The sequence below is a fragment of the Etheostoma spectabile genome, unplaced genomic scaffold, assembly GCF_008692095.1.
Source record: "Etheostoma spectabile isolate EspeVRDwgs_2016 unplaced genomic scaffold, UIUC_Espe_1.0 scaffold498, whole genome shotgun sequence".
NCBI lineage: Eukaryota > Metazoa > Chordata > Actinopteri > Perciformes > Percidae > Etheostoma > Etheostoma spectabile.
In genome coordinates this window covers 158619-177165 of record NW_022605619.1, presented here as the reverse complement: position 1 = coordinate 177165, position 18547 = coordinate 158619, and the positions used below count along the sequence as shown (strand labels likewise).

Below are 18547 nucleotides of genomic sequence, written 5' to 3'. Positions count from 1 at the left end.
CTTGGTCAACCTATAGACCTACCCAAAAAAAAAACCAGTTCAGAGCACCTACAACCAATCAGAGCACGGATAACCTATAACCAATCAGAGCAACCTATAGACCACAACCAGTCCGAGCAACCTAGAGACTACAACCATCAGTAGCAACCTATAGACCTACAACTCAGTCAGAGCCCCATAGACCTACAACCCGTCAGATGCAACCAACACCATCAGAGCACGCATAGACCTACAACCAATCATAGCAACCTATAGACCTACAACCAGTCAGAGGGCAACCTACACCAATCAAGAAGCAACTATAGACCTACAACCAATCAGAGCAACCTCTAGACCTACACCAGCAGAGCAACGGATGACCTATACCAATCAAGCACCTATAGCCTACAACATTCAGAGCAACCTATAGACCTACAACCATCGGGCAACCTAAGACCTACAACCAGTCAGAGCAACCTAAGACCTACAACCAGTCAGAGCACCAACAACCAATCAAGCACGCAGAGACCTACAAAACAATCAGAGCAAACTATAGCCTACACCCAGTCCGAGCAACCTCAACCCTCATAGCCACCTATAGGACCTCACAATCAGGAGCAACCTATAGACCTACACCAATCAAGCAACTTTCTATAACCTACAACCTCCGAGCAACCTATAGACCTCACCACTCAGAGCACCTATAGACTACCAACCAATCAAGGCACCTAAAGACCTACAACCAATCAGCAGCGGATAGACATTTGATCACGGTTCTGTGCCATCTGTCCGTCATTGTATGAGAGCCCCGCCCCTGACGATCTGATTGGTCGAACAGCTTTCTGTCATCCCGGCTATTTTACACACAGGGTTTTTAAATTTACTGTGCCAATAATATTACGTTAGGGACGTTGAAACACTTTTAATTAATGTAATTTACAACAGCAGTCGGCACTAGAGCAACCTACAACGTGTCTCTGTCAAATACAGCTGCATTTTCAGCTTTGACAAAACTGTTTAACTGGGAGTTTTGTCCACTGCCCGATGTGAGTCGAGGCAGATTTGAGTCACGCATGCGTCCCTTTGCAACAAGTCGCATATAAAAGATGCCAGCTTAGCTGCAAGTTAGCATCAAACACAACAAAGGCTGTCAGTTTGAATGGTGTTTTGAGCTAACGTTAGCATCAATCACCACGGATAGCTAACGTTTTCTTGAAATGATTCCCATGTTCTGTAATTATTTGTAAATGAGAAACTTTTATTATTTCATGGATGTCGACTCAAGCTGCCCTCCTCCCTCTCCCTCCTCACATGGGGCAGTTACCCTGGTAGAAGTGTACCTGGGGGGTGTGGGGGGGGGTCGCAGCCTGCTGGGGCCCAGACGCCCGGCGGCCTTGGCGCTGCCGCCGCCTCCTGGGCTCCGCCTCGTCTTTAGACAACTGCATGGGCGACGGCAGGAACTACTGCTTCGGGAAACCTTAAGAACCAGGCACCGGACCTCTTCGCAAACCTGGTTGTGAACACGACAACATATACTGGGCTGGACCATATTTATACTTTTTTGATTTTATCAATACAATACTTAAAGCAGCACCACATATAGGGTGGCCAAATTTTAATTTCTGAAAAAGAGGACACTCGGCCGGGCTCCAGACACAAATTCAGTTCTCGTGCTTTATTTGTCTCCAATGGTACAAAAAAAGTTATGTAATACAATAAAACAATAACAACCTAAAACAAAAAATAGCTCTTTTCAAATAAGTAAATATAAATAATGTAATCCTATTCGGTCCAGCCACCTTACCCCTCATGTTGTCCTCAGGTGCTGGCCACATGAGGACCAACATGATGCAACCTTAGACAACATGAGGACAACATGCGATTAACATAGGCCAACATGAGGGCAGCTTCAGGGCAACTGAGAACACCTTCAGGGCAACATGAGGGCAACATGAGACAACATTAGGGCAACCTTAGGACAACATGAGGACAACATGAGGATCCCATGAAGGCAACAGGTTGACCACTTCCGGCAACATGAGCACATGGAACACTTCAGGGGTCAACATGATACAACATGAGGGCAGACATTAGACAACTTAGGGCAACATGAGGGCAACATGAAGACACCTTCAGGGCAACAAGGGGCCCAACCATGAGGAACTTCAGGGCAACATGAAGACAACATGATTCTCAACAGCTTCAGGCAATCAATGAGGACAACTTCAGGGCAAACATGAGACAACCGTGGCCCAGATGACAACGTGTTCAGGGACAACATGAGGGCAACTCAGGGCAACATGAGGACAACATGAGGACAACATGAGGACAACTTCAGGGCAACCCTGAGGACACATGAGGGCAGCTTCAGGTGCAACAAGGCCACCTTCAGGCAACATGAGACAACATGAGGGGCACATGAGACAACTTCAGGCACATGAGGACAACTTCAGGCAACATGAGTACAACATGAGGGCACTTCAGGCACATGAAACAACTTCAGGGCAACATGAGGACCACCGGAGGGCAACATGAGGACACTTCAGGGCAACATGGGACAACAGGAGGGCAGCTTCAGCACTTAGGAAACTTCATGCAACATTGAGGGCAACTGAGACAACTCAGGGGCAACTTCATGGCAAAATGAGGACAACATTAGGGCAGCTTCAGGGCAACATGAGGACAACTTCATGGCCCATGAGGACACTGAGGGCAACATGAGGACAACTTTCAGGCAACATGAGGACCTTCATGGCAACATGAGGCAACATGAGGGCACTTCAGGCAACATGATAACAACTTCAGGGCAACATGAGGCAACATGAGGACACCATTGGGCAACCTTAGGACAACAATGAGGACAACATGAGGTACATGAGGGCCCATGATACACAGAGGGCACCTTCAGGGCAACATAGGGAACATGAGGACAACTAGGGCACCTTCAGGCAACATGGAGGGCAACATGAGGGCACTTCATGACAACATGAGACCATGAGGACAACATGTACACAGACACGTCCACACCAGGCGTCCCTGACAGGGGTTTGAGTGTGTTGTGTGTGTTGCCTGCTGCGGTGAAACCCTCCCCTCTTCGCTTGCTCCTGCAGATCTTGCAGAGCCAGACAGCGCGGGCGGCTGCTGCCTGGGTTCCCACTTGGTGCACAGTTCTACACCACAGGAGAAAGAACACTCGTACAGATGCTCTTTAGCATTAGATACAACAAGCATTCCTACCACCGCGAAGAAAACCTTGGTCAAGCGTCCCTCACTGGTGCTGATTAGACTCTGAGACCCCACAATCCGACATACTTTATATTATACTATGCTAAATGCTGCACTATGCAACCTGCTCAACAGTCTACTTACATATTTATCATTACTGGTTAAGCAGTTGCACTCTTTGTATATTCAAATATTAGTCCTCATTTTATCTTATTTACTTTTTCATATATATGAATGTTTGTATATTGTATCCTGTATTTCTTTTATTTATATCTGTGCTGGGTGATGATTCTTGCTGCTGACCACTATAATTTAATTATCCCATTTGGTTGGAACACTACTATCTATCTATCTATCTATCTATCTATCTATCTATCTCTCTATCAATCTATCTATCGATCTACTATCCATCTACTATCTATCTATGCCTCATAATCCATCCATCCATCTATCCATCCTCCATCCATCCATCATCCATCCTCCCTCCATCCATCCATCCCTCCCACGTATTAGTATATATCAATACTGCATTGATACCCAGACGCCAAAGTATGGCTCTGTCATTGTATACTATATATTATAAATGTGTTGGTCAGTGTTGTCCCGTTCTGCGCGATCACGTTTGAACTGAATGAACAAATGAGAAATGTTTCTTTTTAGATGAAACAGATGTTGAATAAGTTTCCTTTTTGGGCCGTCATTTGTAAATTGGACAAATCAGAAGTTGTAAAACGGGTTATGAATTGCATATATTCCGCAGAAAACTATAATATGTTGAAAACCACACAAGCATCGGATCGTGCGAAATATCCGTTATGATATCGCCGGGGTGATGCTCACCACACCATCACTATTCAGAATGAGTTTGGGAAATCATTTCCGATGCCCCCGCACCTCATGACACCACCTTTTTTGCAGTCCCTCACACACCAACGGAGCTGACCCGGGGGAGCCCAGCTGCTCCCCGCACGCAACGCAGCGCGACTTTCCGTCGCCACACACACTGTCTTCTTCATGTCTCGCAGCCGGTTTATCAAGCGCCTGCATCATCACAGGGGGATATCTTATTAAAGGGGGGTGGGGGGAGGGTACCCTCTTTCCCCTGGTTTTTTGAGTCCTAAGTACCCCCCTAATGGCAACACTGTTCCAACAATCACCACCTGGTTTGGTTGAATAAACCCTTATTCAGATCACTTGTTGTGTACTTTTTACTTGTGCAAAGTGTTATTAATTCCTTGCTGCAACTCATATTCACTCTGTACTTATTTATGTTCACCTTGTTTGTTGTGTGTGGGTGTGTTGGTGTGTGTGTGTGTGTGTGTTGTTAATGTGAGATATATTTACATGGAGTCTGGTGGAGAATTTCTGGCTCATACATGCTAAAAGTAGTGGATTATTTTACATGGGCTGGTGGAGAATTGCTGGCTCTATACACGCTAAAGTAGTGATTTATTTACATGGAGGCTGTGGATATATGCTTGCTCTATACACCTACAAAATTATGCTTTTTACATGGAGTCTGTGGGTTTGGTGATGGTGATTCGGGGCTGTTTTTCATTGTTAAACTAGAAGGATCTACTCCTTCATATGTTGTCAGCACGTAGAATAATATCTGAATCTGTCGCGGCAAAAAACACAGTTTAGTGGACGCTGCCGAACATCTGTTCCTGTATGGTACATTCATAAAGTCAATATCAGTATGTCCAAAATTCATAAAGTATATGTATTTTAGGAATAAGTTTTGATGCTTTCATCAGCCCATTGGCCCACTAAATTATTAATACTAAGGACCTCATTTCCTTTTGAAATTTATTCTTTATTTCTGCAACACAACAAACCTAATGTGACAGATTAGATTAACAGCCAATCACTGAATCAGTGTGTTTTTGTGTGTGTGTTGTGTGTTTGTGGTGTGTGTGTGTGTGTGGTGTGTGTGTGTGTGTGGTGTGTATAGCTGTCCTCCATGCCACAGTTACAGCATTCTCGCTAAAAATACTGAATCATTTTTAACGATTGTTTCTTCCCTCAGTCCCTGAGTTCCGAGGCTAAAAAAAGTTCTCAGAGTTGGTTTTATAGAACATAAAAAACATAAAAAAAGAAACACGCGCATGTTTTTTACGACCTCCACCCGATTCTCTCCGCTCCAGGCCTCCAGCTTCTCGGCCCGAGCGATCACGCTGTTTATGAGTTCTTTCCTTCACTGTCAGTCCGGACCAGGACCAGGCCTGTACCCCGGCTGCATGGTCCATTCCCCCTGTCAGCCAAACCAGCTATCACACATTGCTCCACTGGAACACCTTACAACTGCTTATAAAGACCAGTTATTTCATAAATTAGCTACTATACATCTTGACAAAGTCCCCCCCCCATCATGCAGATACTCCTTCACCATACCGGGGGGGGGGGGGGTGGGGGGGAGATCGGCATTGTGTTATTTCGTTAGCGTAATAGCTGGTTTGTCTACTTCTGCTCTTTATCGCTGTGTTGCAGATCCAAGCCACCTGAGGCAGAGTAACCAAAGCAGAGCACAGTGACGGTTCTGGTCCACACACACACACACACACACACACACACACACAGACACAACACACACACCCAACACACCTGACCTCCCAGAGTAAAAATTTGTTGTGTGGCAGGGCACCTTTAACAAATGTTCTGCTGCCCGTCATGCTACCCGCGTCATGCTTACCCAGCGTCCATGTCTAACCAGCGTCATGCTAACCCACGTCAGCTAACCCGCGTCATGCAACCCATCTTCATGCTACCAGCGTCAGCTTACCAGCGTCCTGCTTACCCAGCATCAACCCAGCTCATGCAACCCAGCCGTCATTGCTAAACCCGCGCGCCCAGTCATGCTTACCCAACTCATTCTTCCCAGATTCCATGCTAACCCCCGCGCCCAGTCATGCTTACCCAGTGTAATGTTTTACCCAGCGTCATGTTACCCAGCATCATGCTAACCCAGCATCATGTTTTACCCATCTTCATGCTTACCCAGCAGCATTCTAACCCGCAATCATGTAACCCACGCGCCCCGTCATGCTTACCGCAGCGTCATGCTTACCACGGCAATGCCTTACCCAGCGTGCCCCGTCATGCTTACCCAGCTCTCCCCGTCATGCTTACCCCGCGCGCCCCTCAGGCTTACCCAGCGCTCCCGATCCTCTGCCGTCGTTGGATGCCAGCGGTCCCGCGCTGCTGCTCATCACCGTGTCCGTCATCCTCACGTCTGCAGCAGGACCCACAGACGGAGACATGACGTTCAAATCAAGTTGACAGAAGGTATCCCAGGACACCACTTATGCCCTCATAAGGGGAAGATTCCCAGCCAGGCCCCTCTAGCTTCATTTCTCCAACAGAGCAGGATAGTATTAATGAACAGAAGTGAATGAACCGAATTAGGTGTAATTCTCTTCCAGTTTGGTGAGTCCACACCATCAAGACACACCCAGATGGTTATATATCTATAGTATTAATATAGATATTATATATATATCTATCTATATATATATATATAATATATATATATATCTGCCGGCTACAGTAGGAGGATAGTTTTGTACTGATAAGCTAAGATACTGGCTGTGTGTCTCACACCGCCTACTTGCACCTTCAAACACTTGTTAAGTATAGAGTGTGTATCAGTGTTTCTCAAATTGGGTACGTGTTCCCCTATAGGGGTACGTTGGAGACGGCAGGGGTCACATTTCCCTAGGTGTAACTTTTGAGTACGTCAGGAGGTATGGTGCCCCCCTAGGGGTACTTTTGAGGACTGCGGGGTGGACATGTCTCCCTCGGGGGTACTTTTTGAGGACTGCAGGGGTAGGTGGCCCCCCCTATGGTACTTGTGGGACTTCAGGGGGTACATGTCCCCGGGCAGGGGTCTTTTGATGACGGCAGGGGGTATGGTGCCTCTTAGGGGTACTTTAGGACTGCAGGGGGTATGTGCCCTCTATAGGGTACTTTTGAGGACTGAAGGGGTACATGTCCCCCTAGGGGTACTTTTGAGGACTGCAGGGGTATGGTGCCTCTCCTAGGGTACTTTTTAGGACTGCAGGGGGTACATGCGCCCTAGGGGTACTTCGGATGACGCAGTTTTAACGTACTCCTTAACTCCTAGGGGTACTTCGGAGGACTGCAGGTGTTACAATAGTCACCCTAGGGGTACTGTCGAGGCTGCAGGGTTTACGTGCCCCCCTATTTTTCAAATGACATTGGCCGCCCTATATAGGGGTGCTTTAATATTACAAACAAGCAACTATAAATCTGAACAGCCTAGCGGACGTCCTGAGGGGGGGTACGCAGTAGTCATAGTAATCCCGTCGAGCCTAGCCTACGTCCTGAGGGGGGGGGTAACATGAGTCTTAGAGACCAGCGAGCCCAGGAAATGATCAACAAGACCTCTAACCCATAGACTATGGGTGCAGGACGGTCTGCATAGATCTGCCTGACAGGAAAATCATCCTCCCCTTGTCCTCGCTTCTCACAGCAGTAAAACACGCACGGAGAAGGAGAAGTGAAAGAGAGGGAGGATGAGGAGGGTCCGGTCCCCCCGTCCAGCTGGTCGCTTTCTTGCTGCTTTACTACGACTACGGCAATCTTCCTCAGCTCTGATGTGTCCCCTGACGGTGCCCCGAGTTATAAAAATTACAAAAACAACTGGTTTCCTGTTTATTCTGATGCAGCCCGGTTAGGAAAATATGCATTATTTGTTCTCGTGAAGACGTCAAGACCACCCTGTTGTCTTCTCAGCACATGTTGTCTTCATGTTCCCTCAGTTGCCTCATGTGTCTTCATGTCCCTCTGGTGGCCTTCATTTTGTCCTCATGTTGCCCTCATGTGCCCTCATGTTGTCCCATGTTTTCCCTCATGTATCCTCAGTTGTTTCATGTTTTGCCCTCAGGTTTGTCCTCATGTTGCCACTCATGTTTCTCAGTTGTGTCCTCATGTTGCCTCATGTTGTCCTCCATGTTGGCCCCTTGCCGATGTGCCTCATTTGCACTCGTTGCCCTCATGTGTTTCCTCATGTTTTCCCTATTGTCCTTCTGTTGTTTCTTTTCCCATTTTGTCCTCATGTTGTCCTCATGTTGCCCTCATGTTGTCCTCATTTCTTCCATGTTGTCTTCGTTGTCCCCATAAAGTTGTCCTCTTTGATCCTCAGTTGTCCTCAATGTTGCTCCTCATGTTTCCTTCATGTTTGTCTCATGTTGTCTCATGTTGTCCTCATGTTGCTCCTGCATGTTAGTTTCCTTCCATGTTGTCTGTCAAACTGTTGTCCTCATGTTTGTCCTATTCAATGTTTCTTTTTTAATTCCCCAAATAACCGATGATTCCACCCTCTTGCCAAGACAAATCCCTACTTTCATTAAATTTTGTGGTCTTATTCTATTTTATAGCATTGTAAAACAAGTGAAGTTTTGTTGAAAAGTGTTGAGTAAAAAGTTGACATATTCCAGTCTGTGATTATCATCAGACATCCCATTCCTTTACTTTTAGGTCTCAATAATTCCTAATTTCTGCTTTTCTAACTTCCAACATTAGGGATAATTCTATACATTCCTCTGACCATAAATTGTCCAAAAATAAGTGTAAAACTAAAGTTATTAACGCCAGTCTTACAAGTGTTGAAAACTCATCAAAAAAAAAAGTGAAAAACATCGTTGAAAAAAAGCGTCAAAAGTGTTGAAAATGGACAAAAACGTAAGGAGAAGGTTAAAAAACATCAATTTAAAGCCCCGCACAAGTGTTGATTTCACGTTTTGACGGGAAGACGACGCAGTGTTTAACCCCTTCTAAAAGACAGGCGTGGGTGTCCTTCTTGGCTGGAGGAAGCGAACGCTCAGCATGAGCAGCAGCTGGAGATGAATTTTTTATCACGGGCTTTTAACGGCAGGTGTATGGAAATATGTAAAATTAATGCAAAAACTACTCTGCATCATGGAAGGTCCATTCGGAACTGCCCGAAATCTGACCTGTGGCTCACCTTCTGCTATTGGTTATAGGTTTATCCGTTGCTCTGATTGGTTGCAGGTTGCTCTGACTGGTTGTAGGTCTATCCGTTGCTCTGATTGGTTGTAGTTCTATCCAATTCTCTGATTGGTTGTAGGTCTATTCGTTGTTCTTCTGACTAGAATCCTACTTTTTTTTACTTTTTTTTACTTTGTGTGATTCTGATTGACTTTTGTCCAATTCTTAGCTTTCTGCCCTGGCTGTTAAACCATGAATTGATGAGTCATTCAACGGTCTCGGCCCAAAAATGTTGCAGATAAAAGTCAGTCTCATTAGATCATCTGCTCTCAACCCGCCTCCCGTTGCTCTTTGCAAACCTTTTATCTGCTTCCCAAATTTGGCAGCACCACCCACTGTTGGCAAGGAGGGGGTTGAAGAGCTCAATTAAGCTGTCGGTGCGGAAGGAAGCTGCATGCTGTGGCGTGGCATGGCATGGCATGGCTCGGCTCACATTTTATCATTTCACTCTTTTAGATTGATCACCTGAGTCAATGTTACACAACAAAACTGACCGTCAACAATGAGGAGCACAAACCCTGAGGATTAGATAGTTTGGGCATTTTGGGCTTTTATTTTGATAGGACAGCTGAAGACATAATAATAATAATGTGTGATGGGTTTGGTGCCTTGCTCAAGAGCACCTTGGCAGTGCTCAGACACCTCTCCAGCTACCAGTCCACCACCATACTTTGGTCGGTATGGGGACTTGAACCGGCGACCCTCCGGTTCCCAGCCCAACTCCCTGCTGACCGAGCTACCACAATAAAAAAAAATAAAAATAAAAATTAATAAAATAAATAAATAAATTAAAAAAATAAATAAATAAATAAATAAAAAAATAAATAAAATAAAATAAAAAAAACTAAATAATAAATTAAAAAACTTGTAAAAAAACCCAAATAAAATTAAATAAAAATATACAAATAAAAATATTAATTAAAAAAGGTAAATTAATAATAATAATAATAATAATAATAATGGGCGTGATTGGGCGCACGCTCTCCAAACTGAGCTATCCGGGCGTCCAAGTAAATTAATTTTACTCTTAAATTTTTATTACTTTGACTCAACCATTTAAAACTGTGTATCAGACCGACCCATCACGGTAGCTGGAGCCCATTGTTTGCCAGCTGGTGTACATTAGCTCGTACAGCTGCAGCTCCTCGTATGTAGGTCAGTGTCTTTGCACCGAAAAAGCTGCAACATCAGAAGTATCCAGAGAGAGACGAGGGAGCATCACAGCGTCCGCTGCAGCAGGAGTGGGATTATTATGCGTGTCTCCCCTGTAAAAAATAAAAATGGACGACACGTCTCCTCTTCCTCCCACTGAACCCGAGTGAGGCCAAAAAAGAGCTCAACAGTGACCGCCTCCGGAAGTCATTTTCCCTTTTTAGTGTCTCCGCTGACGCTTCATTAAATCCTTAAATGAAGAGTTTTAAGTTCGGAAGCAGCTACGAAATGAATCGTGACCATAAAACATTTGATTTGGCGCCAAATGACATTTTAAAAACAGCCTAAAAAAAAGGCAAAAGTAAGAGATTCTGTGCAGAAACCATCGCAGACCTCAGAGGCAGCAGGGTGCTGGAATCATTTCCATGCTAACAGTGAGCTCCAACAATCAGACACATTGCTGTATGCTTAGGATTATGGGTAATGTAGTACTTCTCCATGTCATCGCGGATAAAAGAGATTTTTCTTAAAGGGGAAGTATGCAGTTTTTTTTAGCTTATGTGACTTTTTTCAAGATGACTGATGGTCGTTGTGTTGTTCATTCTTCTTCTTCTACTTCTTTTAGGAGCTGAGCCGCAGGGCCGTGCTGGTTACCCGCCTGTGGCCCCTAAACCATCGGTTGCACGCATGGCGACGGGCGGGGCGGGCCCTGAAGAGGGGGGGCCGGGCAGCCCGGTGGTGATGAAGAAGGTGGTGCCCGTCCAGAGCTCCAGACCTCCGCCGGCCGGCGCCGCCCAGCAGGGTAGATACTGAGACTCTGGGTCCTTAGGAGCAGCAAATATAACCTGCTTTTAACCCTCCTGTCTTCGGGTTTGGGGGTTTGGCGGTTTGGGGGTTTAGGGGTTTTGGGGTTTGGGTCGGCGGGAAGACAACACAAGGGTTAAAATAAAAACAGCCATTAAAATGATCTAAATAACAAAAGGCTAATGCTGGGTTAGCACCCTTTGGTGCACTTTATGAGATGCACGGTAACACCACTTAGGGTTAGAGTAAGGGTGGGTGGGGTTAAAAGATGCAGGTTTAAGACACGCGGGACAAGAACGGGACGTCAACCCATGCACCCCCCAAACCTGCCTCCTCATGTAGTTGCCATGGTAATGTTAGTAGCTTAGTCTCAGAAAATGAGACGCCATGACACAATCAGTCAGCCAAATGTTGGCCGCTGAGACGGAAACACAACCCCGCGGATTCATAACCAAAACGGGTCACGGAAACGCCAGAGCAGGGGGAATGAGAGGGGGAATCGTCAGAGAAGATGGAATGAGAGGGGGGAATGCAAGAGCAGGGGGAGGAATGATGAGGTGGGATAAGGCCAGAGCAGGGCGGAACTGCTGGGGGAAACATGCGGATGAGGGGGGAAAAGGCGAAGCAGGAATGAGAGGGGGAAATGCCAGAGCAGGAGGAATGAGAGGGGGAATCGTCAGAGAAGATGGAATGAAGAGGGGGAATGCAAGAGCAGCGGGAATGAGAGGGGAAATGCCAGCAGAGAGGAATGAGAGGGAATCGTCAGAGAAGATGGAATGAGAGGGGGAATGCAGAGAGCGAGGGGAATGAGAGGGGAAAGGCAGAGGCATGGGGAATGAGAGGGGGTGGAAACATGATGAGGGGGGAAATGCCAGAGCAGGAGGAATGAGAGGGGCAATTGTCAGAGAAGATGGAATGAGAGGGGGGAATGCAAGAGCAGCAGGAATGAGAGGGGGAAAGGAGAGAGCAGGGGGAATGAGAGGGGGAAACGCCACAGCAGGGGGAATGAGAGAGGAACATGCCAGAGCATGGGGAATGAGAGGAATGAGAGGGCAAAACTACGGAGCAGGCGGAATGAGAGGGGGAAACACAGCAAAAGATATTAATTTTTAAACCAAAACATGGCGATGTTAATGAAGCCGTAAGGAGCCAATGAGACTCTCAGGAATGAATGGTTTCCTTTTGTTATATTGTGGTGTTATTTATGCTTTATTTTAATTTAATTGATTGAATCTATACTCTTTATTGATGATGTTGTGCAGTCTCAGATGAGTGGATGTGCTTGCAGGCCCAGTGGCAGGAGATGGAGCGGGGTACTCCTCTGGTGCAGTTCCTCCGGAGCAGAGAGCGCCCCCTGCAGCCAGAGAGGACAGGAAACAGCCCGCTGCCTACAGCGCCCCCCCCCCTGCCCGGCAGCCACCTCCCCCAGCTGAGGAGGAGGAGGAGGCCAACGACTATGACTCCGATGAAGCCAGTGAGTACATCTGCTCGCTCTTCCAGAGAGTGAGGTGGATGATGTGTGTAGATTAAAGGGTTAATTACCCTGTTTTCTTATGTTTTTGTGTCTTAGTGATTTGATATTGATTTGATATTGGTCCAGTATAAAGCAAGACAGTGAAACAATGAAACATCCCGAAATCACCAAACCCACCAGCCTCCATGTAAATAATCACTACTTTTAGCGTGTATAGAGCAGCATATCTCCACCAGACTCCATGTAAATAATCACTACTTTTAGCGTGTATAGAGCAGCATATCTCCACCAGACTCCATGTAAATAATCACTACTTTTAGCGTGTATAGAGCAGCATATCTACACCAGACTCCATGTAAATAATCACTACTTTTAGCGTGTATAGAGCAGCATATCTACACCAGACTCCATGTAAATAATCACTACTTTTAGGGTGTATAGAGCAGCATATCTCTACATGTAAATGGGTGAATTAAGAGTTTATTCCAACCAGACCAGAGTGGTGATTGTTGGAACAGTGGAAAGATGAACCAAGACGGCTTTTGGTAGTTTTTATTTAGTTTCTGTCCACTTTGGATGAAGTGTGTTTTACAATGACAATAGTAGTGATTATTTACATGGAGTCTGGTGGGTTTGGTGATGGTGATTTCTGTTTCATGTTAAACTAAAAGGATCTTACTCTTTAACTAATAATAATCTGAGTCTGTCAACACAACCTTTAGTGGATGCTGACTGACAGTTAACGTTACGTTTCAGCATACTGTGTTGTTAAAGGGTAATTTGGGTATTTTTCCCCCTATTTTCCACCAAACCCACCAAATATATATGTGAAGACAGTTTTCTTAACTCAGAAAGAGCAGTAACAGTGTGACATTGTCTTGCAAAATTAAAACAGTAGCATCCCCGTCTTATATCCTGTTTCCCCCAGAGAAGACAATGACATGTTTTGCAAAACACGTCTAATCTTACAGACGAGTTGGAGCCTCTTCTTGACCCTGGACCTGCTTTGATTAACCTAACATTGAACAAATGTCTCCTTCAGACTCCATTGTATTCTCCCTGGAGGAAAAACTAACAGTCTCTCCTTCAGGGAGGACACACAGGGAAGGGATTTAAAATTCATACAACCTAAAAAGCATTGTGAATGATTACATGAAGGATAATAATAATACATGCTTATTATAGAAGGATACATGAAATCATGCTTGAATGTAATTTCCCATTACACAACAGACACACAGGGGATTGGCTCAAACACGAGGGGAAACCCTGTTAGCCTCGTTGGATCTCATATTAGTTGCACAGATAGCTCTATCTTACTGGACCTCAATAAAACAAATTAATACCCAATCCCCCAATGAGAGAATGAAGGCCGTGTGACGCCGCAGGCGCCGAACACAAATACCACGGCACCGTTATCATCATTAACCCTCCTGGTGTCCTCGGGTCTAATTTGACCCCTTTTCAAAAAGTTTCCATATCAGAAATTTGTGGTTTCCTTCAATCGAATTGTCAAAAACCCATGACATGGATGGTTCTATACGACGCTCTTCACAAGTAAAATAAGTGATCAGTTCTCTACTTGCATTGAATGTGGGTGTTCTATTCAATTTTATAGCATTTTGAAAATAAATTAATAAAATAATGTAGAAAAAGGAATCAAAAATGTCGGAAAAAGCTTCAAAAACGTGGGAAAAAACACTTTAAAAAAATGCAGTCTAAACTTCACGTAAATAATCCCTACTTTTAGCGTGTATAGAGCAGCATATCTCCACCAGGCTCCATGTAAATAATCACTACTTTTAGCGTGTATAGAGCAGCATATCTCCACCAGACTCCATGTAAATAATCACTACTTTTAGCGTGTATAGAGCAGCATATCTCCACCAGACTCCATGTAAATAATCACTACTTTTAGCGTGTATAGAGCAGCATATCTCCACCAGACTCCATGTAAATAATCACTACTTTTAGCATGTAGAGAGCAACATATCTCCACCAGACTCCATGTAAATAATCACTACTTTTAGCATGTAGAGAGCAGCATATCTCCACCAGACTCCATGTAAATAATCACTACTTTTAGCGTGTATAGAGCAGCATATCTCCACCAGACTCCATGTAAATAATCACTACTTTTAGCATGTAGAGAGCAACATATCTCCACAAGACTCCATGTTAATAATACTTTTAGCGAAAGATGAACCAAGATAACTTTTTGTAGTTTTATTTAGTTTCTGTCCACTTTGCATAAATGTGTTTTACGATGATAAAATCACTGATTATTTACATGGAGTCTGGTGGGTTTGGTGATGGTGATTTCTGTTTCATGTTAAACTAAAGGGATCTTACTCTTTAACTAAAAGGTCTATCTCTGTAGGGATCCTTTCATAATGTTGTCACACACAACTTCTAGTGGACGCTGACTGATGCTGATCATCTGTCCTGTAGGGTAACATTTCACAGCTGCCGGTTACAGAGTTCTCGCTCAATACTGGACCAATAGATTAGGAAAATAGGGTCCAGTTTAAATGTTGTTACATTACAGGAGAATATTTCCCAGTGTTTTATACTCTTACGTATTTAAGAGCGGGGGTGCTGCGTCTCTGTAGTCAAACATAGCGACTGGTCTGGGTCTCTTTCAGCCACCGCTGGGGTCTGGCTAGTCCACAGGTGGGACGGGAGAAAAACATGCTCTGGTTTAGTGGCATTTCTTTCAACCAATCACAATCGTCTTGGGGCGGGGCTAAGCGCCGGACGGAGCCACGGTGCCGCGGCTAAATAGCCTTGGGAAGGAATTCATTTTGGTGGAACGTGTGTGCGCTCAGAAGTAGTTTTAGTCGCCAGTGTTTTGCTGACTGATTGGGTCGTGGGGTCTCTGGTTCTCTGAGACTGAGCCAACATTACCACGGCAGGTTGGGGTGGTGCCATAGACAGTTAAAGAAATGGACCAACAGGTCTCGTTGCTCTGGACCGAGACCAGTGAAGTCTTTTAGAAGCTCTTTTCCGGTGATGGCTGAGCGTTACTGCGCAGCCTCCAACTATGTTGTTACATCATTAGAGAATATTTCCCCGTCTTTATACTCTTAATTATTTAAGAGCGGGGGTGCTGCGTCTCTGTGGTCTAACATAACGACTGGTCTGGGTCTCTTTCAGCCACCCTGGGCTCTCTGGAGTTCAGTCTGCTCTACGAACAGGAGAGCAACAGCCTGCACTGTAGCATCCTCAGAGCAAAGGTACCGCTCCCCGTTGGCTAACAATACGGGACAATTACAACCAAGTGGTGCATGTTAAGACTCCCGAAAGACACCTTGGCATAATTTCTCTTTGCCGTTCATGCCGATGTGATGGACACGGTGCTCCATTTCTCCTCAGGGACTGAAGCCCATGGACTCAAACGGACTGGCAGATCCTTATATCAAACTCCATCTGCTGCCTGGGGCGAGTAAGGTAAAAAAAACGCACCTGTCCTACATTCAGCTTTTACTTCTTTTAAAAGATTTAGTACCCTAATAGCTGGCCAAGTAAAAAAAAAAGAAGAAAAGAAAGGAAAGGGTGGTGATTTGAGACCGCTGACAGGCCGTCTGCTAGCTCCAGCCTGACACCTTGTGGTGGGAATTGACAAAATCATGACCCCCCGCATGGAGATGATGTCAAGAAGTAGAGCGGTTGCATGTAAATGAAGATAGAAACACATATGAACACAAACTGAACAATAGATGCATTCATTAAAACACAAAAACTCTGAACTCAACAAGCAAATACAGACAAAAACAATACAAAACTACAACAACAGGAAGCACCAGATCATTCACTACATGACGGCTCATTCTTCAACGTTGAGACTTAAAGGGCCCATATTAGGCTCATCTCATATTTGTACATACATGTTTTGAGCCCCCTGAATGGGACACAATTCTTGGGTTGTCTTTCATATTTTTTGAGTCTTCCTCTTCTAAATATTGAGGGGGACAGATCCCTCCATCTCCCCCAAAATGTATGCTTATGAACGTACTGTAAGTAAGTAATGTACATGTATGCTGTACCATGTGTACTATGTATATATGTGTATATATAGGCACATGAGCAAGGCACCGAACCCTCAACTGCTTGTGGCGCCTTTCCATGGGCACCCCCCCCCCTTCCACTCGGACATCTCTCCATTAGCATATATAGGAGTTGAGCATGTGTGTGTAGTTCAGACCTGTGTGTAATAACAACAGAGTGTAAATTGTAATTTCACCTTTTGGGATTAATAGAGTATACATTATTATTATTATTATTATTATTATTATTATTAAGTAAGAACCTGAAAATGAGCCTGATGTGGGACCTTTAATAACTGATGTATTGGAGAATAAACCATGTCTTTGTCCTGATCTAACCTGCTTCTCACAGTCCAACAAGCTGCGCACAAAGACCTTGAGAAACACCCGCAACCCGACGTGGAACGAGACGCTCACCTACCACGGCCTGACGGACGATGACATGCAGCGTAAGACCCTCAGGTGGATACCCCCCCCCCAGACAGCGCCTATCAACCCCTCAGGGTTCACCTGATGTGCCCTCCCTTGACTCTGAAGCTGCGTGTGATTTATGTCTTGTTGATTTGCAGGCTGTCTGTCTGCGATGAAGACAAGTTTGGGCACAACGAGTTCATCGGCGAAACCCGAGTGGCGCTGAAGAAGCTGAAGATGAACCAGAAGAAGAACTTCAACGTGTGTCTGGAGAGAGTCGTCCCTGTGAGTCAAAACTCAGTCCAGACCGCTCTATAATTTACAGGTAGAGCAGGTCTAGACCACTCTATAATTTACAGGTAGAGCAGGTCTAGACCACTCTATAATTTACAGATAGAGCAGGTCTAGACCACTCTATAATTTACAGATAGAGCAGGTCTAGACCGCTCTATAATTTACAGATAGAGCAGGTCTAGACCGCTCTATAATTTACAGATAGAGCAGGTCTAGACCGCTCTATAATTTACAGATAGAGCAGGTCTAGACCGCTCTATAATTTACAGGTAGAGCAGGTCTAGACCGCTCTATAATTTACAGATAGAGCAGGTCTAGACCGCTCTATAATTTACAGATAGAGCAGGTCTAGACCGCTCTATAATTTACAGATAGAGCAGGTCTAGACCACTCTATAATTTACAGATAGAGCAGGTCTAGACCTCTCTATAATTTACAGATAGAGCAGGTCTAGACCGCTATATACCTATTCTTGCCTTTATTCCTTACTTACTTAAGTTTTGGTCCCTTTTTTGCTTTTTTGGAGTTTTATGTCGCCTTCCTTCTTTCTACAGTGTTTTTTATTACTATTTTTTCAACCAATTCCTGCTTTACTTCCTTCTTTTCCAGGTATTTCTTTTTTCTTTTTTCAACTGCTTTTAAATGTTTTCCAAGTACAAGGCTGTTGTTTATTAAATCTATCGCTGACATTGACTTTTATTAGCGCTGGCCAGGGGGGACATAATACATTTAATTTGTAATGAACTTTATATTTACGCAAATCCCACAGCACTACATGATAAAACCGGTAAGAGCTAAAAAATAAAAACACATGGAGGGCTTGAAAATAGAAAACTTAGTTAAAACTGTTCAAAGGGGGTTTGAAAAAAAGCCTGAGAAGCACTGTGCTAATCATTTAAAATCAAAGAAAAGACTCAAGTAAAGTACAAGTATCTCCACATTTGGACACAACTGGACTTACATTGTCCTCTCGTCCTTTTTCTCCCTCGCAGACGAAGAAGACGGCGACCGCCGGCGGGGCCCGAGGCATCTCTCTCTACGAAGACGAGGCACAGCTTTTTATTTTCCCAGCATGTCTGAACGTGACAGATTCCTCCATCTTGTCACGAACCCTGCTGAACTCCCTGTCCCC

The 18547-nt window shown here is 44.8% G+C and overlaps 1 protein-coding gene and 1 long non-coding RNA gene across 2 annotated transcripts in view; both read left to right on the top strand.

Moving 5' to 3' along the window:
* LOC116686809 (uncharacterized) overlaps positions 1-9282 on the top strand; it is a 9648-nt gene extending 366 nt beyond the window's left edge. Inside the window, exon 3 of the long non-coding RNA XR_004331367.1 lies at positions 9238-9282. This is a non-coding gene — a long non-coding RNA (uncharacterized LOC116686809). The remainder of the gene's footprint in view (positions 1-9237) is intronic.
* LOC116686806 (rabphilin-3A) overlaps positions 1-18547 on the top strand; it is a gene marked incomplete in the record, with an annotated part of 75049 nt that overhangs the window by 50531 nt on the left and 5971 nt on the right. Inside the window, 7 exon segments of the mRNA XM_032511856.1 lie at positions 11012-11188; positions 12479-12664; positions 15821-15900; positions 16040-16114; positions 17063-17172; positions 17280-17406; positions 18408-18464. Coding sequence (XP_032367747.1) covers positions 11012-11188; positions 12479-12664; positions 15821-15900; positions 16040-16114; positions 17063-17172; positions 17280-17406; positions 18408-18464 — 812 coding nt within the window.